Here is a 27,149-nt window from a genome sequence, read left to right on the forward strand (position 1 = left end):
CATACCTGCTAACCATCCTTGTACATAATCAAGCTATACGCAATAAGATAGAGACAGAGAGCAAGAGAGCACGTGCGGATGCACCTCCTAGAGTGGAGTGCTACACCGAAATGGCAAGAGAGAAAAGAGGAGAAGAAAGAAGAATAGACACAGGCATTGGGTGTAATCTCCCCCCGTGCAAGAGTGACCATTTTCCTCTTGCACGTATTTTTTTTTAAATTTCTTGAATGCTCAAAGTGAATACATACTGGCCGGGCTGGACATAAATGTCCATGGCTCCTAAAGAGCACTTGAATAATAGAATGTCCATAAATCCTTGAAGTGCAAGGGCATAATATGACACTAGATTTGCAAGTTATGAACGTGGATAGAGCAGATGCGGGGTTTAAGCTGAGAGTGGTTGCATTGGTTGGGTCCTTCATTATACCATAGCTATGAGCACACTGGTATGATGTTTGAAGCCAATGCTTTGTACGTGTTGCTATTGGGAGAAAAGAACATCCTTCCCTCACCACTTATTTGTACAACTGAACATTCTTAGCTTGATTCTTATAATAAAATAGAGTAGGGTTTTCTTTGTTACTCATCGTGTCATACTTTCCTAGTTCTTTTTCAAGTTCTAAGTTTGGTAATGAAATGTCTCCAAGACACGAAGCTTCCTCAATGCCGCATGCTTCTCTATCTTCTTTCTCTCCACTAGCTAATAACTCATACTATGAATAAGCTTCAACATTAAAAATTCAAGCTACGAGCTTACATAATAACCACACTACCTAGCTATGTGAAGGTCTAACATAAACTATACTTCAACTCAAGGAGAATATGATGCTTAGGTTGCTTACACACCAACTGCCTAAACATAGGTAGTAGGTACATAAATCTATGTGGAAACCACAAGTCAAGAGAAAAGTGGATACATAACTCACAAGAGGACATGAGCTTGGGCAACTTGCACTTGTTGTCCGACTCGGGCACATATAGGAGCCTTGCTTACAATTTGTCAAAAGGAAGCTCTCCACCAATAGGGTAAAGCCTTGTTTGTAAAAGTTGCAAGCATCGGCTACTTGTGTGTAGAGCCTCCCCCACCCTTCACAATGGACAAGCGTTGTTTGGAGTGTAAACGGCATAAGTAGCCCTAGGATAGTTACACCTTGATACAACAGCCAATAGAGGTTGGTCAGCTAAGAAATTGGCATCCCAAGCTTTACACATAGCCATTTTAGGTGAAACAAGCACATCAATGCTAAATTTCACAGAGGGGCGGGAAGCTTTGGCTACCCAAATATGATGGAGTCTTCTTGTTGGCAAGCTATGGTTGTGTCACAATACTATCACCTCTTTTTGTTGCCCTATTCATGTGCTTGAATGGTGCTTCAAGCTTCCAAAGGTATGCGGCTATGCCATGACCTACATGCCATATTTTACGACGTCAGGTTTTGTCACCTTTTGTGTTTTGTCAACGCGCTTAGAGCGCCTGCCCATATAGCAACTATATGCCAATCTTGCTAGAAGAGCTCTTGCAAGAAAGAGCCTCCTAATGAAGAGGGCCTTATGTATTCTTTGTGCGCTCCTATAGAGCTTCAACCGACTGATAGTCCTTCCAATTCACTATCGCTGCACACTGTTCATGTCATAGATTGTTGCAACGATCCAGTCACCACCTACGACCAATCTCAAGGTAGAATATGCTTTTGAAGGATACCCTCCACTCTAGAGGCATCGCTCTGCGACTAGAACTTGTGCATCACCACCCATCATTCACCACACTAACTATCTGGCTTAGGTGAAGGCCCTGTTTACTTCGTTAGCGTAGCAGGCTCTTTTCAATTCTCGAGCTCTCAAGCCTCCACGTGTCAAGATTTCGAAACCGGAAAGTAAAAAAGTCTTCGTTATTTTTAACATCGAATCAACGACAGCTCTATACCAATCGTCGTTGCGCCAATGACTGTCACAGTTGTCTATCAATTGTAGTCGTCCAATATTCTGTTCGTTTTCAACAGATGCGAAGCAAGGGCCCAAGAATTCGCATTGCATAAAAGACAGATGCAATCACCTACGCATGCATCTTGAAGTTGCGCCAATGACTATCACAGTTGTCTATCAATTGCAGTCGTCCGGTATTCTGTTCGTTTTCCGCAGATGCGAAGCAAGGGCTGTCACGAGGACGTGGCAATTGCTAACCTTAGTTGTTGGTTTCTTTCCAATGATTTTTGTTTTATTTTTGAGACCCTCTTTTTGAAGTTGCAAATGGTCGGACATTGTATGGCCAATGTGAACGGTAGTTTCACCCGCAGACGGGAAGTTGGTCGGCACTGGAATTCGTACAGTAAGAGGATGTCTAGGCTCAGAGCAAGATCATACAGGTCCCCCCCGTCGCACTTAGCAAGTTGGTGGATACTAGGAAGTGAACTCAATAAAGGCATAAAGTCAAGGTGGGATCACCAACAGAAAGTATCTGACAGTTGGGCCACATTGCACTTTTGGATGCGGTCCCAATGAGGATAGATGGTCAGAAGACCAGCGGGAGCCCAACGGAAGCATCTCCTAAAATTTAGGGAATTGCTATTTTGGGCCGTGAAATGTGTTCGCGTCATTACCTCCGGTATGACTAGGGGAACACTTTATAACTCTGCCGCGAAGTCAACTGACGCGTCGGTTGGGATATTTTTAAGCGGCGAACCCGAAACGGGAAAATGCTTGAAAATGCGCCAAGTGTCACATTTTGGTGAACTTTCCTCTTGCAGAAAAATGGGCGCTGATTTTTATGCTGGGAGAGGCCTCATTTGCAACCTGTCACAGGTTAAGAGCTATGGAGTGCTTTCTTTCCCTCTCATGTACAGTGTGGTGCTAGGAGTGATGCCCTGCACACTACACAGTGCTCTCTCTCTCCCCTACGTGCAGTTATGTGATGCCCCACAAGAGGGCTACTCATTTGACTGATGTACAGTTGTGTGGGTTCATGCTTTTGTGCTGAGGCAAGAGCCTCCTTGAGCAGGAACAGGGGTAGCTAACTGCTACTCCAAAGCAGGCACTAGTGAGGGTCATAACCTCACCGTACAGGTGCAAAATCAGCGCTGTGTATGCGCTGTAAATTCACTGTTTTTCAGCCGTACGGATGCCAGGATCATTGGGAATCGTGCCCCACTGGCAAAGGACAGTTAGGGGACTGTTTGGGGCTAAAAACAGGGCAAAAACCAGTAAATACAGCGTGCTGAATTTACTGTTTTTGGACAGGAATCAGAGGGTATACGACAGTGCAAGCGAGTTCCAGCAGGGGAATTGGTTTCGCGCAAGTTTTGGGGCTGTTATGCTACCGAAATTTGGCCAAATCAAATGGTATCTAGGTGGATACACGTGAAGGATTCCCAGGACCTTACCTTGTAATTTACCCTCCTAAAGAATAAAGAAATACCGAAAGGGGCGCCAATTTTGGGGCCTACTGGTTGTCGGTGTCTGCTCGGAGCATTCTAGCTTCCAAGCCGTGTGTGTATTCAAGTGTTAACTCCCGTCGCAGGTTTTCTTTGCAAAGTGCTCTGTGTGTGTGTCTAAAGTAAAGAATTTCGGGTGAAAGCCAACGTCTACCGCCCTACGGGCCGGTTTCAAGGGCCCAAGAATTCGCATTGCATGAAAGACTGATGCAATCACCTATGTATGCATCTTGAAGACATGTGGCTCTATGTAAGATGTTGACATGAACTGTTTTCAGCAGGTAAGATGGCGTGCTTGGCACTGTCTTGGTCGATATGTATTCCAAATGTGGTGCACTTGAGAAAGCACAAAAAGTGCTTGAGGTGCTTCCTGTCCAAAATGTCGCCTCTTGGAATGCACTAATTGTGGGATGTGCGCAACAAGAGTAGGGCCACAAAGCTCTAGGGTGTTTTGAGTGGGTGCAAAGCAAATGTAAGTTCCCAAATTTAGTCACCTATACTTCCGTCTTGAAGGTCTTTAAGGCATGTGGCTTTGAGCAAGTGCTCGACAAGCTTCCTGTCGGTAGCGTGGACTCTTTGAACGTACTAATTGCAAGATTTTCCCCACACGACTGGGCTAGAAATCTCTATTTTGTTTTCGGTGGATACGAAGCAAGGGCTCTCTCGAGATGCATGCATCTTGAAGGCATGTGGTTCTACGCAAGATGCTGACATGTGCACAAAAATCCACAATTATATTCTTATTCAGAGGTTGTTGAAAAAAGATAATGTGCTTGGCATTGTCTTCGTTGATACGTATGCAAAGCAAGGGCCTCTCTCCAGATGCAATTACCCACGAATGTATCTTGAAGGCATGTGGCTCTACGCAAGATGCTGATATGGGCACAATTATACTATTAGTCAAAGGCTGTTGAAAACGTATGTTGTGCGCTTGGCATTTCCTTGGGCGATATGTATGCCAAACTTGAGAAAGCACAAAAAGTGCTTGAGGTGCTTCCTATCCGGAATGTCATCTCTTGGAATGCACAGATTGCGGGATGTGCGCAACAAGAGCAACACTAAAAAAATCTACAGCATTTCCATCGGATGCAAAGCAAGTGTATCTCTCCAAATTCAGTCACCTATACTTTCGTCCTGCTATGCTTACATCTTGAAGGCATGTGGCTCTACACAAGTGCTTGAGGAGCTTCCTGTCCAGAGTGTAGACTCTTGGAATGCATTGATTGCAATATTTGCCCCACTCAATATGGCTAGAAAGCTCTAGCCCGTTTTCAGAAGATGCAAAGTGAGGGCCTCTCTCTACATGCAATCACCTACGTATGCAGGTATGAGATGGGAGATGGTTTGACACTCCTCGGATTGACAAGTAGATTTTGTCGGAGGTACTAGCTATAAAAAAGATATTGTGCTTGGCTTTGTCTTTGTCGATATGTATGCAAAGCAAGGGCCTCTCTCCAGATGCAATCACCCACACATGTATCTTAACGGCATGTGGCTCTACACAAGATGCTGATATAGGCACAATTATATTGTTTGTCAGAGGTTGTTGAAAACAGATGTTGTGCTTGGCATTGCCTTGGTTGATATGTATGCCAAATGAGGGGTAACCTAGATGTGGCAAGAAAGCTCTGGGCTTTTTTTACCAGATGCAAAGGAAAGGCCTCTCTCTTATTGCCTGGCATGGGCCGAAATAGTAGGAGCAGCAAGTTTTCCTAAAGGATGCATGCATGAGAATCAAGGAATTTGCCAATGTGATGACAGGGAACTACAAGGGAAGTATGCATCATTTTAGCCGCAACACAAGATGCTGTATGGGCACAAAAATTCAGCCTGATATTATTAGTCAGGGGCTATCGATGAAAAACGATTTCATGCTTGGCAAAGCCTTGGTCGATATGTATGCCAAATGTGGTGCGCGTATCACAAGGTGGTCCTGACAGAAATGTCGCCTCTTGGAATGCACTAAGCGCGGGATGTGTGTAACAAGACCAGGGCTAGAAAGTTTAGGCTGTTTTTAGTGGATGCAAAGCATCAAAATGGACTAGTCACGGGATACGCACAACAAGAACAGGGCCAGAAAGCTCCACGCTATTTTTAGCTTGCTATCCGATGCGCTTGAGAAAGCACAAAGGAGCTCCCTCTCTAGAACCATCTTGAAGGCTTTTGGATCGGCAACACATGCAATCACAATCACCTACACAGGCATCTTAAAGGCATGCGGCTCCATGCAGGATGTTGATACGGACGTAAAAATTCACATGAACATTGAGCTTGACAAAACTCCAACACTCCTTGTGGTTTTTGGCGAGGTACCCCTCTGAAGCACTACGACCGGTATCCAATTTATGCGAAGATACACCTGTGAACCACGACGATCAATATCCCAAACACTCTCAGGTAGAAAAATCTAACACGCTTTCATGAAAAATCTCTCTCTCTCATTCACTCACTTTCCAATATTTTGTTCGATCTCAATTCGATCTCTAGTTGTGCGTAAACGGTTCATTCCACACTTTAACATTCAATACACGTGCCACGTCACTAAGTTTACCTGTGGCGACGCGAGCGAGCGAGCGAGAGAGAGAGAGATGGCGTGCTATGGGCTTCTTCAGCATAGTCCTGTTGGCTTAACGGCTTGCTCTTATGTGCCTTATGGCAGCGCCTCCACGATTCGAAGAATCGCCTGGCTGAGCTTCTCTCACAGTAGCCCACTGCCTTCCAAATGTCAATTTAGCAGGGACCTCTTCTCCTCAGCAGAGCGCCCCCTTGCAGCACCTTGGCGCCGAGGGGCGTGTTACTTTACCTCTGGTAAGTCACTCATGTGCCATTCGGTTTGGAGTCTGCGAATCCTTCATTGTTGTGCTAGCTTGCTCCTCAAAGTCTGCAACATAACATCGTGGCACAGAAACAACAATGTTCAATACTCCTGCAAGCATTGCATGAATGACGAATCAGTGGAGGGTGAAAGAGGCAATAAGAAGCTTACATCGGAAGTGACTCATTTGCACACACGTGGGAAGAGAAATGGCATGCATCGCTCCTGATTCTACAATTGAAACCAGCTCCATAAAACACATAAAACTGTAGGAAATCATGTCACACCACATATGCTTGTGATTAACTGCGCAATAATGCATCACTAGATTTAATAATATGGGACTTGAAAACACCTCTTGAAGCCCAATAAGAAGATGATAAACTATTTTGTTTTGAAGATGTCTGATATGAAGTCGATCTATGCATTGTGGAGTTGACAGTTGTATTGTTTTGTGGATGAGCGGCTCACGAAAAGGCCTATATGCAGAGACTTGGCCCCAACTATTGTGACCGCATACAAGACATGTAGAGTTCACCTTGTGAAGTTCTGTTTTAGAGACGGTTGATATTATGCTGAATTTGATCCTCTATCATACATATGTTAACTACTTTTGTATTATTTCTTCTTTCTATTTGGTGCTTCTGTTAGTGCAAAGCTTCGTCCATCTTACATCTCTTGAGCCATGACAACACCTCAATATGCAATTCCTTGTATTGATTCACGCTCTTGCTAGAGTGCGTGTGGGGAGAGGAGAGCAAATAATTGTACCTATTTGTACACCCTTAATTGGGCACTAATGATGTTAGTGATGATGATGGAAGTATTTAGTTAGTGCCATTCATGTGGAGTTGATGGATGTATTGACTTGCGATGGCTACCTTGAGTTCCTCACTATGAGACTATCATGTTATATCTTCCCAATCATGTTTTCGAAAACAAAACTCCTATTTAAGGACACAGATAGTTTTACATGGATTATATTGAGGAGGCAAGTGTTGGCCTAGACTTTTGTTAGTCCATATCTATTGTCCTAGACCCATTTCTGCCCCCATTTCTTTGCACATCTCTAGGTCACCTTTACTAGTATAAGGTGACCCTTTACCCCTCATTCATCACCACCTTTCCATCCTTGTAAAAAGCAATCTTCCCCTTTTCCCTTGCTGCTCTTATTTCTGGCATTACTTCTTGCATATGAGCAATCTGGGAGAGGGTGAGGTCATCTCCAAGAAAGATGCCCGTCTTCTTTAGAGTCGCTCTCTTCTTCAAGAAGTCTTTCTTTGCTTCCATGGAGGGGAAGCGGAGAATGAGTGCCCTTTCCTTCGAGGTTTCTCCGTTGCTCCCACTTTTCTTAGTGCCCACTCTCCAAGCCCTCGTATGCGTCTGCTCGTTGACCCCCACCAGAGTCATGAGTTCTTTCACCTCTTTATCTACATTATCTTGGTCTCTGAGGCCACATTTCCTTACGTGTAAGGCCCGCACATGTCTCCTTTGCTCTTCTTCTAGTGTCAAGTTGATGATGGTTGGTGTGGGGGTGGGAGTTATTTCCTTGCCTTTCCCTTTCTTGACAATCTCGATCCATTTTTCGGCCTTTTCTGCTTTTTGCTGGTTCTTTGTGATGACATTTACCCATGAGGTCGTCATTTCTTTTTGTTGCTCCCCACCTTCTTTGATGGCCCGTACTTGTTCCTTAATCGTGTTAAGCTCTTCAATGACAGAGGGTTGAAGTTCTCCCTCTTCGAGGACATTCTACGATCGCACCTCTGCAAGCTCTTTCTTGAGTAGTGCGATTTCCTCATCTTGGGCCTTCACGCGATCTTCAAGTGTACGTATCGTGCTTTCCGGTGCTGCCACGCGGTGGCGGTTGATCTTGTTGATGGACTCACTCAGTTCTTCTTTGCATTTTTGGATGGCATCCTCCACCAGGTCATCCTTGCTATTCGGCTTTCTCATGATTGAGAGGCCGCGACCGGAAAGGGAGAGGGGGTACCGGAGTGAGGAGGAGTTTTTTTTTTTTTTCTCTTCTCTTTCTCTCTCTCTCTCTCTCTCTCTCTCTCTCTCTCTTCTCTCTCTCTCTCTCTCTCTCTCTCTCTCTCTCTCTCTCTCTACGTGTGCAAGCTCTTTCTCTCTCTACGCTTGTAGGTTTTTTTTTTCCTCTCTCTACGCGTGCAGACGTATTCTCTCTCTACGCTCTCGGATTTCCGCTCTCTACGCATTCTCTCTCTACGCTTCAAATCTCCTCTCTCTCTCTATGCCTTCCCTCTCTACCTACGCCTAAAACTTTCCCACTCTCTCTCTACGCTACCTCTCTCTCTCTCTACGCTACCTTTCTCTCTCTCTCTCTCTCTCTACGCCCCTGGCTGGATTGAGATCGCCTGCAAGCAAAGGCTAGCCCGCAAGGTGCAGAGCATGTACCGCGCTAGATATAGGAGATGCAGCCCCAGTGGGGTCTGCTCCCGTTCCCTCTCCTGCAGTGGGATGAAGTTCACGCAGCCCCCGGCTGGAATAACCTGCTGGTTCGACAGACCTGCTCGGGCTCTGAATGCCACCTGCACGCAGCCCACTCTGTGGGGATTGCCTTACTGCCTCACGCTTACCCGACTGTGGGGGCTGCGTGCTGTTCTCAGCAGGTACAGGTCTCGGGGGCAGCCTACAGCAGTGTTGCGCGAGAGCAGCGAGGGAGCAGGGGAGCGCGAGAAGGAGCAGAGGGGGGGGGGGGGCGGGCGAGAGAGAGAGAGAGAGAGAGAGAGAGAGAGAGAGAGAGAGAGAGAGAGAGAGAGTCTACACGTTAGACACGGAGTGGCGGAGTTCCACTCCCAAAACCCTGGCGTCTCTTTTAATATTTCCTTTATATCGCTCTGACAAAGGTATAACTACCAGGGAGTACCTTCTCTGCAATTTGCAAATATTGCGATGCTAGAGAGGTCCCCCAAGGCTCATATTTGAAGGCCCCAGGCCCGAAAGGCATAAGATACAAGAAGATCATAGATGAAGTTCATCGCTATACTCTCCCATGGTCCATTTGAAACCGTTAAAGGATGTAGGAGTCCTATCACTTCGTGTCTGTCATGCTTCAATTTCTAGGATTAAGTTTTTAAGATGTCTTATCCTTTTTTGCTTAAAGTTGAGTACTTGTTTTAAGCCAAGTAAGTTGCGTCAACTTATTTTACACATGCCTTTATTAAAAACATTTATAAGTTAAAATTGTTTTGTTTTATCTAGTTTTGTTTCGTAGCAAACAAAGTGATTTAGTTAGTTAGTTTGTTTGTTTTTGTTTTTCTTTTCTTTTCTTGTGTCCCTTGCTTTTATAGTTTTATGAGTGCTTTATTCCCTCTTATAATTCGTGAGTTCAGACTATTCTGAACTTATGAAGGTATACCTTCTTGAGCTATGGCCAATACAAGTCAATTGCAACACATTTAAGCGTCGCATCTATGCCCCTATACCAACAAAAGGAGGATTGTGACACTCCAGCAACATCTTCCATCTCAGACCACATGTTACACACAATACGCTATTTTGCATCAAAAACCTTTCTTTGAGAGAGCACCTTGAAATTGTCTCCCCGCTATGTACCCTTTCGAAGATCTCACCAAAATCTGGGTCGGTGGCATACTGCTCGTGTAGTGCAGTAAAGTCTTGATGATGCACGGATGTAACAACAGATATTTGTGGTTTGCGAGACAACGCATTTGACACCACATTGATGTGTCCCTTCAAATACACTATTTGAAGCTGCTACAAATGGTCGCCCATGTTGTGTGCTTTTCCGATAATTTGTTCTGGGACAAGAAGCATCTCAAACTCTGATGATCCATGTACACTGTAAAGTTTGCACTGAGCGAGTAATGCCGTTGAGTCAAAGCATTAATAACTGCTAAGAGCTCTTTTTCATAAATCTACGCATTCCTCTCTGGCTTGGACAACATTCGACTCTCGTAAGCTATGACATGGCTCTCTTGTACTATGACATGGCAAACTGCTTCCTTCCATAAGCATCGCAGTAAACCTCAAAAGATTTTTTCAAGTTTGGTAACTTCAACACTGCCCATTAGTGAGCTTCTGCTTGAGTCACTCAAACATTACTATATGTGAAGTTTTTCAAGTGAATGGTACCCCTTTCTGAGTTAGGGCATGCAACGGCGAATCAATCTCTACAAACTGTCTGGCTCCTCACACCACCACGTACATTCCTTAATGTGGGCCAATTACAAATATCCGCCCTTTAGTTGGATCCATGCTTACACCCCTGGACAAAACAATGTGTCCCAAAAAATGTACCTTTGGTAGAAAGAACTCGCTCATCTTCCCCTTGATCAGCAATCTGTGTTCTCTTAGTGCTTTGAACACTTGCAACAAATGCTCCCGATGTTCTGCTTCAGATTTTGAGAAAACAATGATGTCATCAAAGAATGTGCGCACGAACTGTCTATGCTCTTGAAAGATCCTCTCCATCATCCTGTTGAATGTTGCGTGAGCATCTGTGAGTCCAAAAGGCATCACCTAATACTGATACAATCCGAAGGATATCCTGAACGTGGTCTTGTATACATCTCCAGGCGTGATCTTGATCTGATGATAGTCACTTTTGAGATAGATTCTGCTTAAACAAGTAAAACCCTATAATTAGTCAAGGATATCATTGACAATTATATCATCAATCTTGGGTATTCTTGATGGTGATCTTATCAAGAGCCCAGTAAACGATACATATCCTCTGAGTAATTGATACACATCCTCCATAGCACCGGAGATTTTTCTAGCATTTTAGCTTAGTCTAAAGTCTCTCTCTCAAACAAGCCAAGATAGTTCGTTTTTTTTGCATGACAGGTATAAGAGCAGTGTCCACTCCAGCAGAGGTTGAGACAAATTTTGAACAGATGGCTTTGGGAACCACAAGAAAATATTATATGCTTGGTGGAAAGGGAGGGGTGGGAAAAACAAGCTTGGCCGCTTCCCTCGCGGTTAAGTTTGCAAATAATGGGCATTCTACTTTGGTGGTCTCAACAGACCCAGCACATTCTCTTAGCGATTCGTTTGCACAGGTGATTATGTTCTGTGGAGTATAGAATTGTGAACATGAGGGAGTAGATGGCTGAGGTTCTTTTGTTGACAGGATTTAACTGGTGGTATGCCAGTTTCTGTTGAAGGTCCAGATTCAGATCTTTTTGCCATGGAGGTATGTTTGGTTGTAGTCTTCAAGAAATCTTAAGTCAGTTATAATACCTTCTGCAACTCTTGAGGGGTTGAAGAGGATAGGAAGGGTCCTTGAGGAAAATCTGCCTAAAGTTGTGGTGTCTTTACAATGTGAAATGCTTTCTTGATTATCTTTATGGGTGCCTAGATTAACCCTGAGCAAGCAAGGGCAGAGTTTCGAGCAGCAACCTCAAAAGATGGAGGAAGTGGTGTAAAAGATTTTATGGACAGTATGGGACTTGGCGGATGGGTAGAACAAGTAAGTTGTGGAATGAATTGGTAGTATTCATCTTATTAATGCTTTGAGTCTGTGGTTCAAAATGTGTTATTTGATAGCGGGTTTTGTTAATGCTTTTGTAATTTTGTACTTTTTTGTGGCACTTTGTTAAGTTAGGTGAACTAAAGCTTGGGGAACTTTTAGATACGCCACCTCCTGGCCTTGATGAAGCTATTGCTATTGCAAAGGTTTTTTCTTGAACCCAACAGAAGAAAAAGTACAGGTTTTTCCTTATGGATGATCTGTTTTGTTTAAAAGGATCATCTTACTGTGGCAGGTCATTCAATTTATCCAGGCACCTGAATACAGCAAGTTCACTCGAATTGTGTTTGATACAGCACCCACTGTTAGTAGATATTTTTAATGTTGATGTGTGCATTGCAGGTTTTTTTTTCAGGTAATAATGTGCATGTGATCTTAGTATTTAGAAATGCTGTTTCAAGCCAGCAGAAACGGAACCCCATATATGCCGTTCGAAAACGGACAATTAGTTTTGTTTTTAGCGAAGGCTCCAAGTAGTGTGCCTCTCTTTTAATATGAAAGCGTGTTTTGTTTTGTTGGGACTGCATTACTATTCAAATCTGTGTTTCTATCCATGTGCTTTGTGTGCCTAGGCTCTCTCTGTCTAAGGTTCACAGCACCCAAAGTGCTTTGCATTAACTTCTTGTGGCTTCTGAAGGTATTTGTGTGGCTTTTGGGCATTTTGTATGCCTGTGTGTGTGTATCATGTGCTGGGCATGGGGTCAAATTGTTTGTACATACATTATTGACTTGTTGGTTAAAAGAAACACCGTTTCTTGATCGTTTTGATCTAGTCGAAACTCCGATACACAGGTTTTTCCGTTTCCGTTTCCGTTTCTGCCATTTCCATTTCGGGTGGTGATTATGCATGTGATGGATCGATGCTTTTTGGAGTATTTGCACACTAGAATTTCTATCAAATTGCATCAATACTTTCTCGTATTTGCACACTAAAATTTCTATCAAATGGCATCAATACTTTCTAAATACCTTTTCTTTTCAAATTCTTTATCGTTTACAGGGTCATACTTTACGACTGCTTTCTCTTCCTGATTTTTTAGATGCTTCCATAGGAAAGATCTTAAAGGTAAGATTACTTTTCCCTTAAGAAATCAAATGCGTTTTAAATCACTTTTGCAAAGGGGCAGTCGGGTGGAGCCAGCTTTTGCTGATATTTTAATGTGACCAACAGTTAAAGCAAAAGTTGTCATCAGCTACTGCAGCAATCAAGTCTGTGTTTGGACAATCAACAGATGGAGGTGACACTGCGGTATATTTTTAAAGGATATAACATTTTGTATGCATTGCTTGTTAAGTTCGTAGTGTAAAATGTTAACAGTGTACAAAAACACCATTCCACATTTTGTTGGAGAATCTACTCAGTTGCTATAGACAGGTACCCTTTTGTATGATTATTCTTATTCTCATATTACTACTAGGGGTGAGGCTTAGAGCATTGACGAATTACCCTGTGTTTCCCAAGAAAAGAAAATCTAGTCTTGATGTGCAGAAGTCCATATGACCAATAAACAGTCTATGCTTTGTGACTCATTACAAGTTATTACCATAGAATACTGTTGGGGAGAGAATCAGTTTCTCGTCAAGATAGTGATTAAAAATCTACTGATGGCACAAGGAAGACGAGACATTCAGGCAAACTTGCTTGTAATCTGTACTTCCTTTTCTGAAATTAGGTACAGTGAAGGTTATAATAGATTGGATAGGATCCCTATAAGTTACAGCATGGTTATTAGGGACTTACATGGCTATATGACCACAATGTGCTGCCTATGTCAATGTTTGTTTGCAAATTGTTAATCACAGCTTGCCAATGCTCTCTTAGCTGTGGTTAAGTAATATGCTTGATGCTTGCGAAGAGGTTCTATCCTTTTTGGAGAAGTTCTCTCTGCATACTTGGTTTGTCTAAGGATGGTATTATCTTGCTCATTGCCAGACCAGTAAACTTGAGCTATTGAAGGAGCGCATGGTAATGGTGCGGGAGATTTTTCGAAATAAGGAGGCAACTGAGTTTGTTATTGTAACGATACCCACGGCAAGTACTTATACATTGCTTAGTGTTCGTTTCTTGAAGCTATCCACGTAGCTCAATTCTATGTGTCTTATTACAAAAGAAACTGTGTGTGTGGACATGAGTGATTCACATACTGAATGCTCTTGTGGTATTAAGAAGCAATCAGTCATAGTTGTGCTCAGAGACTGCTGTTGACAGATGCTCAGCCCCCTCTCAGCTTTTTTTTTTGTGGTTGTTTATTTGTTTTTTTCAAATATTTAAATTGATAATGTCTTTTAGTGTAACAAGGCATGGGGCTCTTTGAAACTACATTATGCAATACCTTTTGTTATGGGACATTTTGCAAAGGTTGAATGTTCCATATATTGTGTTAATATTTGTCTTTACTTTTTGTTGATATGGCCTATCAGATCAGCTCAATAATATTGGTTGGCTTTTCCCTGCCACTCTTTTGATGTGTACATACCCATAAGCTTTCTCTTTCATTTGATGTTCTTTCTTACAAAGTAAGGATGCATATAATGTAATTATTTGTGTGTGTCTTGTGCATGATACCCTTGAAGGCTCACAGAAAGTAGTAGCAATGATCCATGGTCTCCCTTTAGAAAATCACAGCCCCCTTATCCAGTGGCCCATAGTGTGGTTTGCAAGCAACATCCGTGTCAGAGGAGAGCTATAGCCATTATTTTGGAAGATTCATGTGTTGGGGTAAAGTCCCATGTGGCCGGTTAGGCCAAGCGCCCGCCCACTATACTTATTCATTATGTACATAATCGAATAAGAAGGCTCACATGTTGATAGTGACTTTTAGCCCTTGCAAACACAAGTCTCCTCTTCTCCTCTCTTCTCGCGCACTTCAACTGGTTTCAGAGCTAGAGGATTGGAGAGCACCATTGGAGCACAATAGTGAAGCAGGCGAGGAAGTAGCAAAAACTTCAGCACATTTTTGCAGATTTGTTTTGGTCTGTCAGAAGGTTTCCGTTCAAGCCGATTCTGGCAAGTCCTGACCGATTTTTTGTGCTTTTCAACTTTCCAAAAGCAAATTTTGCAGATTAGATTTCTCTTGGTTAGAATCAGCGTTTCAGGTCGATTCCCGCGATTCCTAACCATTTTTGTATGCTCTATAACTTTGCAAAAGGAAATTTGCTGGATAATCGACCACGGCGTTGTTCTTATGGTACCAAGGGACTCCTAGGAGGACGTCACAATCTTCCAAGGGCATTATGTAAAAGTCCTCGTGCCCCAAATACTCCTGACAATGCAACCAAAGTTTGCCAATGACAGGTGTAATGGCTATGTCCCATCCGGGTGCCGCTAGAACTGTCTCTGCTGGTGGTCCCATCCGATCGGGTGTAATTTCGAGCCACGACGCCAATTCGGGTGAAATGAAGTTGGCCTTGGCTCCTCCAGCGAAGAAAATGAGAGCTTCTTAATCTTTCACTTTGCCCCAAGCTCGGCAAAGTTTTGTACTTTCATCAATCAGGCTTGGGTCAGTGCCCATGCAATCTGGTACCAGTCCTGCTTTCATCTTGCCTTTTTTGCCACGTTCCTTTGCTACTCTCGAACTCTCTGGCCTGTCTTCACTTTGTTCTTGCCGTGCCTTTTTGGGGCACTTTGCGGAGACGTGCCCATGTTTCCAGCAACCAAAACACTTCCCTTCTTTGATGTAATTAGCCCTCTTTCGAAGAGTGAGCCGGGGTCATATATCCTTATCTTTCTTTTCTTGGGAACTCTTTCTCTTTCTACTTTCGTTGTTAGAGGTCTGTTGGGTTTTTTAGTCAAGATCTCATCAGTGGAGTAAGTTAAATTTCTTGAATGTATCACGAAACCCCGTTTCGTATGACCCATTAATTCTTGAATAGAATTTGACTTTTGGTCGAGGCAGTAGTCTCGGATCTCTGTAGGGAGTCCGCAGCAAAACCGCTCAATCTGTTCCTTAAAAGAGACCTTCTTAAATGAAGAGGTTGGTAGAAAAGAGTTCCAAAATCTCTCGCAATAAGTGTCCAAAGAATCTCCCTTGGTCATCCGAAGATGATTGCAAGCGGTTCGTATATCTCGTTTGTACTCCCGAGTCAGCCAAGAAGAAATAAATAGCCTTTTGAATTTCAACCACTTAACTGGTGCTTCCTTCCTCAGAAAAAGAGTGGACCACCATGTTCGAGCATTTCCTGTGAAGAAAGATGTAGCCCTCCTAATCTTGGAGTGCTCTAAGTAGTGCCCTCCAGAGAAGGCTATGTCAAACTGCTGAATGAAGGCCAAAGCCCTGGGAGCATCTCAGAACCAAGAAAAGGATTTAAATTTAATCGAATGGCCACCTTCTTTGAATTCTTTTACTTTCTTGCTGTTGTCTTCGAGGAAGTCATATTGGTTGGCTCTGTAAAAATGCTGCTTCTTTGCATAAAACATATAGTCATCGGAGTCCAAACTGGCAGAGGATTACTCCTCTGTAGAGCTGTGAGAAACTGAGCGAAATCTGGGTTTCTTTGCCTTTTTCTTGCCCTTTCCGAAGGTTTGCTTTTTGCTTCGCTTTTTGTCTTTTCTGTCCTCCTCGCTGGACTCGGAAGAGCTAGAAGAACCGTCGGAAGAAGAAGAAGAAGAAGAAGAAGTGGGTAATCCTTCAAATCGTACACGCTTCTTTTGCTTTCTTGCAGATGCAAAAGAAGATTGACAGCCCAAATAACAAGTGTAGTCAATCCCCTTGTGCTTTTTCACTTGCTTTTTGGATTGATTGTTCGCGTCCAAAAGCCGACTGATCTGTTGTCTGAACCACCTCCTTTAATTCTTGCTCTATAAACATCCTCGAAGAAGGAGGTTTCTTGATTGCCGGTTGATGGGTGGTTTTGTGGCTTTCTGCTTGTCACAAGACGGGCACCACGTGCCAATAGAAAAGAACAGACTGAACAATTTTAAGCACTTTAAATAACAACTGAATAGAAATAGAGAGAGACGACACGTGACACGGAGTGGCAGAATTCCACCCCAGAGAGTATTGGCCTCAAACCTTGGCGCCCCTTTCGGTATTTCTTTATATTACTGCTGATTCGCAAAATACAACAGTCCGGGAGCACCTCCTCTGCAATCTGCGCGCTGAAGAGTGCCAAAGAGGGCCCCCAAGGCTCATATTTAAAGGCCCAAAGCCTAAAAGCATCAAATATGAAAAGCTCACCCAAAAAAATCACTCCTAAAATTTCGGGATTTCCTTAAAATTCCGTCGCGAATTCCGGAACGTCTGTATAGGTGCCACATCATCATATTTTGATGTGCCAAGTCTTTTGAGTGTGTTCTGCTTTATTTTTAATGCCTTTATGTCACTTGGGGCCCCATCGGGGACGGGGCCCCCAGAAGTTGGTATGACTTCTTCTTCTGTTACTTGTTCTTCTTAGGGTTTCTAGAATTAGGGTTTGCAGGTTTTAGGGTTAGGGTTTCAGCAATTAGGGTTTTTGGCAGAAATTATGGTTAGGGTTTCTGCTCTCGGGCAGCCACGTCATCTGTAAGTTGGCTCCATTCTTTAGGCTTTGACACGTTAGCAGTTTGTTACATCTCCCCTTCTTGAAAGAGCATATCTGCAAAACAACTCAAGTTAGCTCAAAAATTTCCGAGGGACATTCCGAGGGACAATGAGTTTGCTCTTTTTATTAAGGAGTTAGCTTCTCCTTTCTGCTCTTTTGATCAAGGAGTTAGCTTCTCCCTCCGGCTGTTTTGATCAAGGAGTTAGCTTCTCCTTTTTGCTCTTTTGATCAAGAAGTTAGCTTCTCCTTTCGTCCAGATCGGAACTCTTGATATTCCGGCATAGTAAAATTAGCCATCACACCCAGACCGTACTGATCTTCCACGGGTGTCTTGATGCACTAAAATTACATACCCAAGCAATCTCATCCAATTAGGAATATTCAGTAGTTGGCACATCACAATGCAACACAAATGCTCACATATGCATGTTACAAGACATAGAAACATAAAGCCGAATATGAACACTCCTCCCGCATAACCTAACAAGGTCCGGGCCGGGAGATATTCAACGACTCCCTCATCACTCCTCTCGCATAACCTAAAAAGGTCCTGGCCGGGAGATAGAGGCCTTTTTACAACCAAACGCTCCCCAGACCGCAGCTTGTGTCGTTTGGAGGTGCTGAGAGTAACCACTGCTCAGACTTCTTAATTCTCCTCCCACATAACCATCCAGGTACGGGCCGGGAGACACAACAACAATTATTTTACAAGCATACAACCAAACGCTTCCCATGCATCGGCCTGCATCGTTTGGAGGTTTTCAAACATACAACAAAACGCTCCCCAGGCATGGCCTGCGTCGTTCCGAGGTTCAAACAATACCAAAACAGGATTTCTCACTTCTCCACCCGGGAGTAAAATCACCAATCATTGAAACCAGTATCAAACCAGAGTCAAACAATTCAAATCGGCACCAAAACAGGTTCAAAACAGATACCATCCATTTCAAACAAATCCTCAACAGGATCACCAAACAAGATCAAACAGAACTCAAACTTAAAAAGCATGTTAGGGAATAAAGGCCTAAGTGCCTTGTACTTATTAACTTATAAGTTAAAAAGACTTATAAGTTAGGGGGCCCAAGTGTGAATGGTCCCTAGTCACTTACTCATATACTCAAAGGTCAAGCCCAAATGAAAACTAGCGTGACTTTTCCCCAAAACTTCAACGAGCTCTCTCTCTCTCTCACGTTTTCTCTGCGTGAGCTTCTTCTGCGCCTCTCCCCTCTTCTCCTTCACTCTCATTGCATAGAGTAGCAAGTGGGCTCTCTCTCCTGCTCCCCCACACGTGGTATCAGAGCTTTAGGGTTTCCAAGAGAGCCATTTTCGCAACACAGATCAGAATTCTGTTCTTGCTCGCTGCGGGAAGGATATTCAACCATTTTCGATCAACTCTGTCGCGAAGGGATCCTCTCACCGTGTAGAATCGACCTCCGGTGACAGTTTCCCCAAAATTAGGGTTTCAAAAACTGGCGAACAGCAGCCTATTTCTGCTGAAATTGACCAATTTCGGGGTCAATTTGATGCAATTTCATTAGGGCAAGTCTCACAAGTCAATCTTACAGGTGTTTCCACCAACGAGGTTCTGAAAATTCAGCAAAACAGGTGTTTACAGGTTTGATTTTTGCCCTAAAACAGGGAATTTCAGCAAGCAAATGATGTATACACCTTGTGGAAACCTTTGGTAAGGGTTTGGCAGTGAATGTACGCCGTTTTGGGGTGATTTCGCGTGAAATTTGCTCGCTGTTTTTCTGTAACAGCAAGCTGTTTTTTGCCCGATTGCGCACATTTGGGCGTGTTTAGGTCGGCAAAACAGGGTTTCAGTGTTTGTAATCACTCAGAATGGCTTCTAGCAGTGAAAGTGGCAATTTGTTGCACATTCGCAAGCTTGAAGGGGCCCATAACTTTGCTATATGGAAGAAGCAATGTTATAATGTGATGTTGCAGAAGAAACAGGCGAAACCTATTAAGTTACAGGGTGTGAAACCGGTTGATATGGAGGTCGAAGAATGGGAAGAAGTGGACGAGTTGGCTCGCTCCACGATCATGCTTTCAGTGTCTGACAATTTACTCTTCAATGTAGAGAATGAGCAGACAGCATGGGGCATGTGGAAGCGTTTAGACAAGTTGTATGCACAGCAGAGTGCTGCCAGTAAAGTGTATTGGCTTAAGAAGCTTATGGATCTCCGCATGAAGGAGGGCACGCACATGTCAGTGCACCTCAATGAATTCAATTCTATTTTCAGCCAACTGACAGAGCTGAAATTCACGATTGATGAGGAGTTCAAAGCTACTTTTCTGCTATGCACATTGCCCGAGAGTTGGGATGTATTTCGGACAGCTCTTAGTAACTCAAGTGCGTCACCCAAGTATGCAGATGTAGAGAGTTCTCTCTTGATGGAAGAGATGAACAAGAAGAACACCACATGTGGGTCTTCTAATGCATTGCACTTGAGAGGCAGGTCTCAACAAAGGGAGAAATCCGACAGTAAGGACAGGGCACGCAGCAAATCTCGTAGGAAAGATGTTGTGTGTCATCATTGTGGAAAGAAAGGGCATTATAAACGGGAATGCTATGAGTGGAAGAAAGAGAAGAACAAGGGTGCTGAAACTGATGCAAAGGACAAGGGACATGCCAAGAAGAGCACTGTGTTGATTGAGGAAATCAATGTTGCTAGTAGTTGTGACAGTGACAGCAGCACTGATGTACTCAATGCCTCTTCTGTGGATGCACATACCCTTGCTATAGGTTCTGATGTGGACATGCATACTTGGATTCTTGATTCAGGTGCCTCCTTTCATGTAACACCTCATAGGGATTGGTTTACACAGTACTCAGGTGAAGTGCAGGGCACTGTTTATTTGGGAGACAACTATGCATGTGACATTGCAGGTATTGGCAGTGTCCAGTTTTCCTTTGATGATGGTATGACTTTTGTTTTGCACAAAGTGCGCCATGTGCCACAACTCAAGAAGAGTTTGATTAGTACAGGGCAGCTAGATGATGCAGGCTATCACACCACGTTTGGTGATAGCAAGTGGAAAATTTGTAAAGGGGCCCGGATTGTAGCCAAGGGTTAAATCGGACACTTTGTATCCTTTGCATGTATCTAGTGTGCGTGACCATGTTGTCGCCGTAACCGAGCAGCCAAGTGTTTCTTTGTGGCATGGCCGGTTGGGACACATGAGTAAAAGAGGAATGGAAACTCTGTCTCGTTGTGGTTATTTGCCGTGTTTGAGGTATGCTGATTTTTCTCATTGTGAGCATTGTATTTATGGTAAGCACAGTCAAACACCGCACAAAAGGTCACTTTCTTTGAAGTCTGACAGGTTAGACTTAGTGCATTCCGATGTATGTGAAATGCCACAGTTGTCCTTAGGGGGAAAGAAATATTTTGTCTCGTTTATCGATGATGCTACACGTAAGGTGTGGGTGTATCCAATACGTGCTAAAAGCGATGTTTTGGATACTTTCAAGAAGTTTCTTGCGTTTGTTGAGAATCAAACTGACAAGAAGCTTAGGTCTTTGCGCTCAGACAATGGAGGGGAGTATGTATCAAAAGCATTTATTGACTTTTGTGCTACTAAAGGTATTAAAAGAGAGCTCACGGCTCCTTTTAATCCCTCTCAGAATGGAGTTGCAGAGAGGTTGAACCGGACTATCGAAGAGAAAGTTCGGAGTATGCTGTCACATGCTGCATTACCTCATGGTTTTTGGGCAGAAGCTGTGCAAACAGCTATTCACTTGATTAATCGCTCACCTAGCAAGGCTTTGGGTGGAAAGGTGCCTGAGGAGGTGTGGTTTGGCAAGCCACCCTCATATGCACATTTAAGAGTGTTTGGTTGTGAGGCCTATGTTCACATCCGGAGTGAACTGCGCACCAAACTAGAACCAAAGCCCCATAAATGCATTTTCCTAGGATATGGTGAGGATGGTGAAATGGGGTATAGATTATGGGATCCCGCATTACGGAAAATCATACGCAGCAATGATGTCATCTTGAATGAGAATTGCATGCACAAACAGCCCACAAAGGTCGAGGAAGTGCGCCGGGTTGTTTTTTGTGAAGATGTTACATATGGACAGCCAAGAAGGCCCAATGTTCAGCAGCCTTTACATGCTGGAAATGGTGCTGAAAATCAGCCATTAGCTGCTGAAAATCAGCCCCAACAAGTTGCCATTGATGCACCACAGGTAGGGGAACAGGTTGATGCTCCTAGACCGCCCGTTGTTGCGATGCAACCGGCTGAACAGCCTGCTGTTTTTGATGGTTTACAGGCTGAAAATCCACCTGTTATGGATCATTGGGTGCGTAGGTCTACTCTGGTGACAAGGCCCCCCGATAGATATGAACCGTCTTTGGACTATGTCATGCTTACTGATTGTGGTGAGCCGTCTTGCTATAAAGAGGCTATGCAACGGGAAGACAATAAGAAATGGTTCAAAGCAATGGTTTCGGAAATGCAGTCTTTGGAGAAAAACCATACATGGGACTTGGTTGATTTGCCTAAAGGGCATAAGGCTCTGCCATGTAAATGGGTTTACAAGACCAAGGTCACATCTGATGCTTCTTCTAAGTACAAGGCACGTTTGGTTGCTAAAGGGTACAAGCAAAAGCATGGTGTTGATTTTGATGAGATTTTTTCTCCTGTTGTAAAGCTTGCCACATTACGTCTTGTTTTAGGCCTGGTTGCTTCTGAAGATATGGAGTTAAAGCAAATGGATGTCAAAACAGCGTTTTTGCATGGCGATTTGCTTGAGATGATCTATATGATGCAGCCAGAAGGTTTTGTGTCAAAGGGGCAAGAGAAGAAAGTATGTAGACTCTTGAAGAGCTTGTATGGTTTGAAACAGTCTCCCCGTGCATGGTATCACAAGTTTGATACATTCATGAGGTCTCAAGGATACAAAAGAAGTAATTCTGATCACTGTTTGTATATCAAAACGGCAAGTGATGGATCTCTTCTATTGCTGATTTTGTATGTTGATGACATGCTTATTGCGGGTAAAAATGTCACGGAGTTGGATGCATTACAGCAAAGCTTAAAGAATCGCTTTGACATGAAGGATCTTGGTGATGCTAATCATATTTTGGGCATGCGTATCTCTCGAGATAGACCCAACAGGCGTCTGTATCTATCTCAACGAGATTATGTTAATAAGGTGCTACATCGTTTTCATATGGATGGGGGAAAGGCACTTGGTACTCCGCTGCCTCCATATGTAAAACTGACTGCACATGACTGCCCAAACACAGATGATATGCGGGCTGAAATGGCCAAGATTCCTTATGCATCAGCCGTTGGTAGTTTAATGTATGCTATGGTTGCTACACGTCCGGACATTGCATTTGCGGTGGGAGTGGTAAGCAGGTACATGAGCAATCCTGGCAAAAAGCATTGGGAAGCAGTGAAGTGTATCTTGAGATACTTGAAAGGCACTAAAGACTTGTGCATTTGTTTTGGGAAGAGTGAGACATCTGTGCATGGCTTTACAGATGCAGATTTTGTTGGACATCCAGATTGCAGGAAGTCTACCTCTGGATATGTGTTTACATTCACAGGAGGTGCAGTTTCTTGGATTTCTAGACTGCAAAAATGTGTTGCTTTGTCTACCACTGAGGCGGAGTATGTGGCTGCCACTGAGGCATGCAAAGAAGCTTTGTGGCTCATGCGTTTGGTAGAAGAGCTTGGCATTAAGTCATCGGTTCCTGTGTTACACTGTGATAGTCAGAGTGCTATTATGCTTGCAAGGAATCCTGTTTTTCATGCCAAGACAAAGCACATAGAGGTGAAGTATCATTTTATCAGGAGTGTGCTTGATGACAAGAGCATTACACTTGTCAAGGTGCACACAGATGACAATCTTGCAGATCTTTTGACCAAGAGTCTTCCAGCAGAGCGGTTTGCATATTGCCGTCAGATGATGGGTGTTGGATGAGTAAGTGCATGATCAGCTGATGTATCATAGTTAGCTGATTCTTTGATCTCCCAAGGTACATTGCCTTTAGGTGGGAGGTTGTTAGGGAATAAAGGCCTAAGTGCCTTGTACTTATTAACTTATAAGTTAAAAAGACTTATAAGTTAGGGGGCCCAAGTGTGAATGGCCCCTAGTCACTTACTCATATACTCAAAGGTCAAGCCCAAATGAAAACTAGCGTGACTTTTCCCCAAAACTTCAACGAGCTCTCTCTCTCTCTCACGTTTTCTCTGCGTGAGCTTCTTCTGCGCCTCTCCCCTCTTCTCCTTCACTCTCATTGCATAGAGTAGCAAGTGGGCTCTCTCTCCTGCTCCCCCACAAAGCAATCTCGACATCAGTCAAGCTTGAGAAGTAGACCGACTTTCCATCCTGGAACCTGCACCAAAAATTAGGGTTAGGTTCATTCCGTAAGGTCGTAGCCGAGCACAGCATGGTCCATCAGCTCTTGGACAAAAGTGTTTTCGTTGGCGGCGATGGTAGTCCCAAGATAGCAATTGCACTGGATCTCCAAGGTCATCTGCTCGTGAAGAGACATCTACTGAAAGATGTCGAGAAATTTCAAGTTATAATTTGCTAGGGTTTCCATGGCAAGCATTTCAGGATACCCCACTCTGCCAGAAGTGGCACTCCGAAGGAAGATGTTAGAAACCATATAACTTCGGGCAAAAATTTTCTTGAAAGCTTGCCAAGTACTTAGAGTATGATGCTTGGTAGCTGTAGACATCAACATCTGCATGGCACTGATTCTGAGAAAAAAAAACAGTGACTTGAAACAAATCTTGGATCCTTCTCTTGCAAGTGATCTTAATTGGCTTATGCCCTGTAAGACATGAGCGGTGAAGACGGGAGCGCGCTCGATGCGCGATGAAGTTAGGGTGGGAGTGGCTAGTAAGTCCGGGTTGCAAGGCCAAGATACCTCCAATAAATTCCAGAAGCCTGCTCTTTTGTAGGACCGGTATGCTTTCAAAAAAGCACACGCCTGATGCTCTAATACCACTGTCACAAGACGGGCACCACGTGCCAATAGAAAAGAACAGACTGAACAATTTTAAGCACTTCAAATAACAACTGAACAGAAATAGAGAGAGACGACATGTGACACGGAGTGGCGGAATTCCACCCCAGAGAGTATTGGCCCCAAACCTTGGCGCGCCTTTCGGTATTTCTTTATATTACTGCTGATTCGTAAAATACAACAGTCCGGGAGCACCTCCTTTGCAATCTGCTCGCTGAAGAGTGAGTGCCAGAGAGGGCCCCCAAGGCTTATATTTGAAGGCCCAAAGCCTAAAAGCATCAAATATTAAAAGCTGACCCCAAAAAATCACTTTCCTAAAATTTCGGGATTTCCGTAAAAATCCGCCGCGAATTTCGGAACGTCCGTACAGGTGTCACATCATCATATTTTGATGTGCCAAGTCTTTTGAGTGTGTTCTTCTTTATTTTTAATGCCTTCATGTCACTTGGGGCCCCATTGGACGGGGTCCCCATAAGTTGGTAGGACTTCTTCTTCTGTTACTTGTTCTTCTTAGGGTTTCTAGAATTAGGGTTTGCAGGTTTTAGGGTTAGGGTTTTCAGAATTAGGGTTTCAGCAGTTAGGGTTTTTGGCAGAAATTAGGGTTAGGGTTTCTACTCTCGGACAGCCACGTCATCTATAAGTTGGCTCCATTCTTTAGGCTTTGACACGTCAGCAGTTTGTTACATTGCCATTGGGTGTGCACTTCTGCAATAGATTGCTGAGACAAACATTTTGTAAATTGAGGATCCTTCGCAAATTTAATCATCTGCTTTGTGCACTCGTCAACCTGTTGTTGACGTTCCATCTCTTGAAGTTCGTACTGAGTAGGCCGAGGTGGCCCGTACTCTTCCTGTGTTAAATCATCAAAATCTTCTTCGTGATCTTCTCCCGCATTAGCAAATGCATAAGAAGTTGATTGATTCTTGTTGGAATCCATAAGTGTCACGAAAAAAGGATTGGATTTCCTGGTAGAAGAGAAATCGGCCGCGCTCTGATACCATTGTAACAAACTTGGACACCCCAAGTCTAGATTCTACCGCGACATAGCAGAGATTCACTTTAAAACAGTTCACAAAAATCGACATGGCCCGGCGTAGTTCCATGCCAAGAGGTATCGGCCCCAAAGATTGGCACCCCTTTCGGTATTTCTTTTTATAGTAATCTGTGTGCAAAGTACAAGCGAGTCCTTGGGAACTCACACTCAGACTCTGCGTCCAGATGCTCTGAGTAATGAGGCCCAAAAGACCTATTTATTGTTACAAGGGTTGCCCCAAATGCAGAGCCCCAGAATCTCAAACTCAAAAGCTAATTGTCAGCCAAAAGCAGCCAGCGCAAATTACGGAATTTTGTATCTGCCATGTCAGCAGCCCAGCGCGTTTTGCGGAGAACCTGCCACGTCAAACAATCAGCGGAAATTGCGGCGTCCGTACAGTTGCGCAACGTGTCAGCCTGTCTCAGCATGATTTCCGGCGCGTTTTCCAAGACTGAGCCAGCAGAGAGTGTGTGTCCAGGGGGCCAGCCACGTTACCAGTTTGTGACACTTGGAGTGTCCAAGCTTGTAACATGTGAACACTCGCCAAAGATCACATCGGTTTGAGAAAGTTAAGTAGGTAATGTTGTCGACGCTTCCGGGGATGCTGAAGCGTGCTTTGATCCAATTGGTTTGAATTAGGGTTGCAAAAATGCACACACAAAGCTTGGAGAAGAATGAGAAGCTCAAGTGCTCACCACAAGAAATTGTGCCCTAGAACGATGAGCATATATACAGTGCATAGGGTAGAAAACATTCTAGTGAGGGAAAAAATGCCTTGGAGTTCCGAAGTATATTCATATACATCCCCATCTAAATTTAGTAATATTATGTGTGTGGGAATTACTTGTCGATCTGTCTCATATTAGATCCCATTTCTCAACCTTTTCCTGTGTTTTGCCTTTTGAAGTTTGCTTTTTGTTTTGCCTTAGTGTTTTGTGTTTTGCCTTCCATCTTTATATGGGGTTTGTGTCTGCGAGGTGCTTTACATTAGAGAGCCTACAAAAGGGACCAATAGGGTCACAGTAGAGGCCTCGCATATAATGTGGTTGGGGTTGATGTTACGTAAGTGATAAGGCGGTTTAATGCGAGTCTGTTTGTCGTATGACATCTTACCAACTGTGGGAAGGGTTTTCCCCTTGCAAAGACAACTGGCCATTCTGAAGTATGACCTTGGGCCTTGCCACTTTGCATTCTTATTTGTCTTGAAATTACCTGAAAGAGCTCAAGGTACCCTTTGGTACCATATTTTAACTTTTGTGGAGTATTACCCTGTACCTGCTATTAATGTTCTGGAAAATCAATTTCATTTTGCACGTGTTTATCATTGTAACTTCGAAGGTGATGGCGATAAGTGAAAGTGGGCGGCTACACGCATCTCTTCTCAAAGAAGGCGTTCCGGTTAAAAGGCTCATTGTCAATCAGATTTTACCACCATCTACCACGGACTGCAAGTTTTGCAATATTAAACGCAAGGTATGTTTCGATTGAGGTAAGACAAAACCAATGGCATTCTCCTTACAGCCACCAATTTCTTTTGTGGATTTTAATACAGGATCAACAAAGAGCACTGAACATGATTCGAGTGGATCCAAGTTTGAAAGATCTTCGATTGATTGAGTCACCGCTTTTTGATGTTGAGATCCGTGGTGTGCCGGCCTTGACATTCATGGGAGATCGTGTTTGGCAATAGCATAAGTGTACATATAATTCAGCAGAAAGCATCACATCAATTTTGTAGTTACGCATTTCGTGCTCTGTAATGACACTTCATAATAGAGTCTCTGATGCCAAAATGTTTGCCTGTAAAATCGTTTCATCTGTTGGTTGTGAAAAATTGGCACAA

At 43.6% G+C, this 27,149-nt stretch overlaps 1 protein-coding gene across 3 annotated transcripts; it reads left to right on the forward strand.

The window, feature by feature from the left end:
- The first annotated feature begins 5,960 nt into the window (after positions 1 to 5,960).
- Positions 5,961 to 27,149, forward strand: LOC147424318 (ATPase GET3B-like). Of its 3 annotated transcripts, XM_086500726.1 has the most exons (11): positions 5,962 to 6,236; positions 11,074 to 11,288; positions 11,360 to 11,422; positions 11,588 to 11,698; positions 11,830 to 11,904; positions 11,994 to 12,062; positions 12,759 to 12,824; positions 12,930 to 13,007; positions 13,692 to 13,790; positions 26,645 to 26,779; positions 26,859 to 27,149. In XM_086500726.1, exons 1-11 carry the CDS (start codon positions 6,017 to 6,019, stop codon positions 26,994 to 26,996), a joined length of 1,269 nt encoding a protein of 422 aa, XP_086356852.1. In that variant the 5' UTR covers positions 5,962 to 6,016; the 3' UTR covers positions 26,997 to 27,149. The 3 variants fall into 3 exon arrangements, with proteins under 3 accessions (XP_086356853.1, XP_086356852.1, XP_086356854.1); XM_086500727.1 differs by lacking the exon at positions 11,994 to 12,062 and having other exon boundaries at positions 5,961 to 6,236; XM_086500728.1 differs by lacking the exon at positions 13,692 to 13,790.

The sequence above is a fragment of the Adiantum capillus-veneris genome, chromosome 25 (assembly GCF_014529385.1).
Source record: "Adiantum capillus-veneris isolate H3 chromosome 25, ASM1452938v2, whole genome shotgun sequence".
In the NCBI taxonomy this organism is placed as follows: domain Eukaryota; kingdom Viridiplantae; phylum Streptophyta; class Polypodiopsida; order Polypodiales; family Pteridaceae; genus Adiantum; species Adiantum capillus-veneris.

Bases quoted from the DNA above. Each gene is read 5' to 3' on its own strand.
- LOC147424318 (XM_086500726.1), top strand. From the start codon at position 6,017: ATGGCGTGCTATGGGCTTCTTCAGCATAGTCCTGTTGGCTTAACGGCT. The intron at 11,289-11,359 runs GTGATTATGTTC...TTTTGTTGACAG, and splicing joins TTAGCGATTCGTTTGCACAG to GATTTAACTGGTGGTATGCC. The intron at 12,063-12,758 runs GTTAGTAGATAT...TATCGTTTACAG, and splicing joins TGTTTGATACAGCACCCACT to GGTCATACTTTACGACTGCT.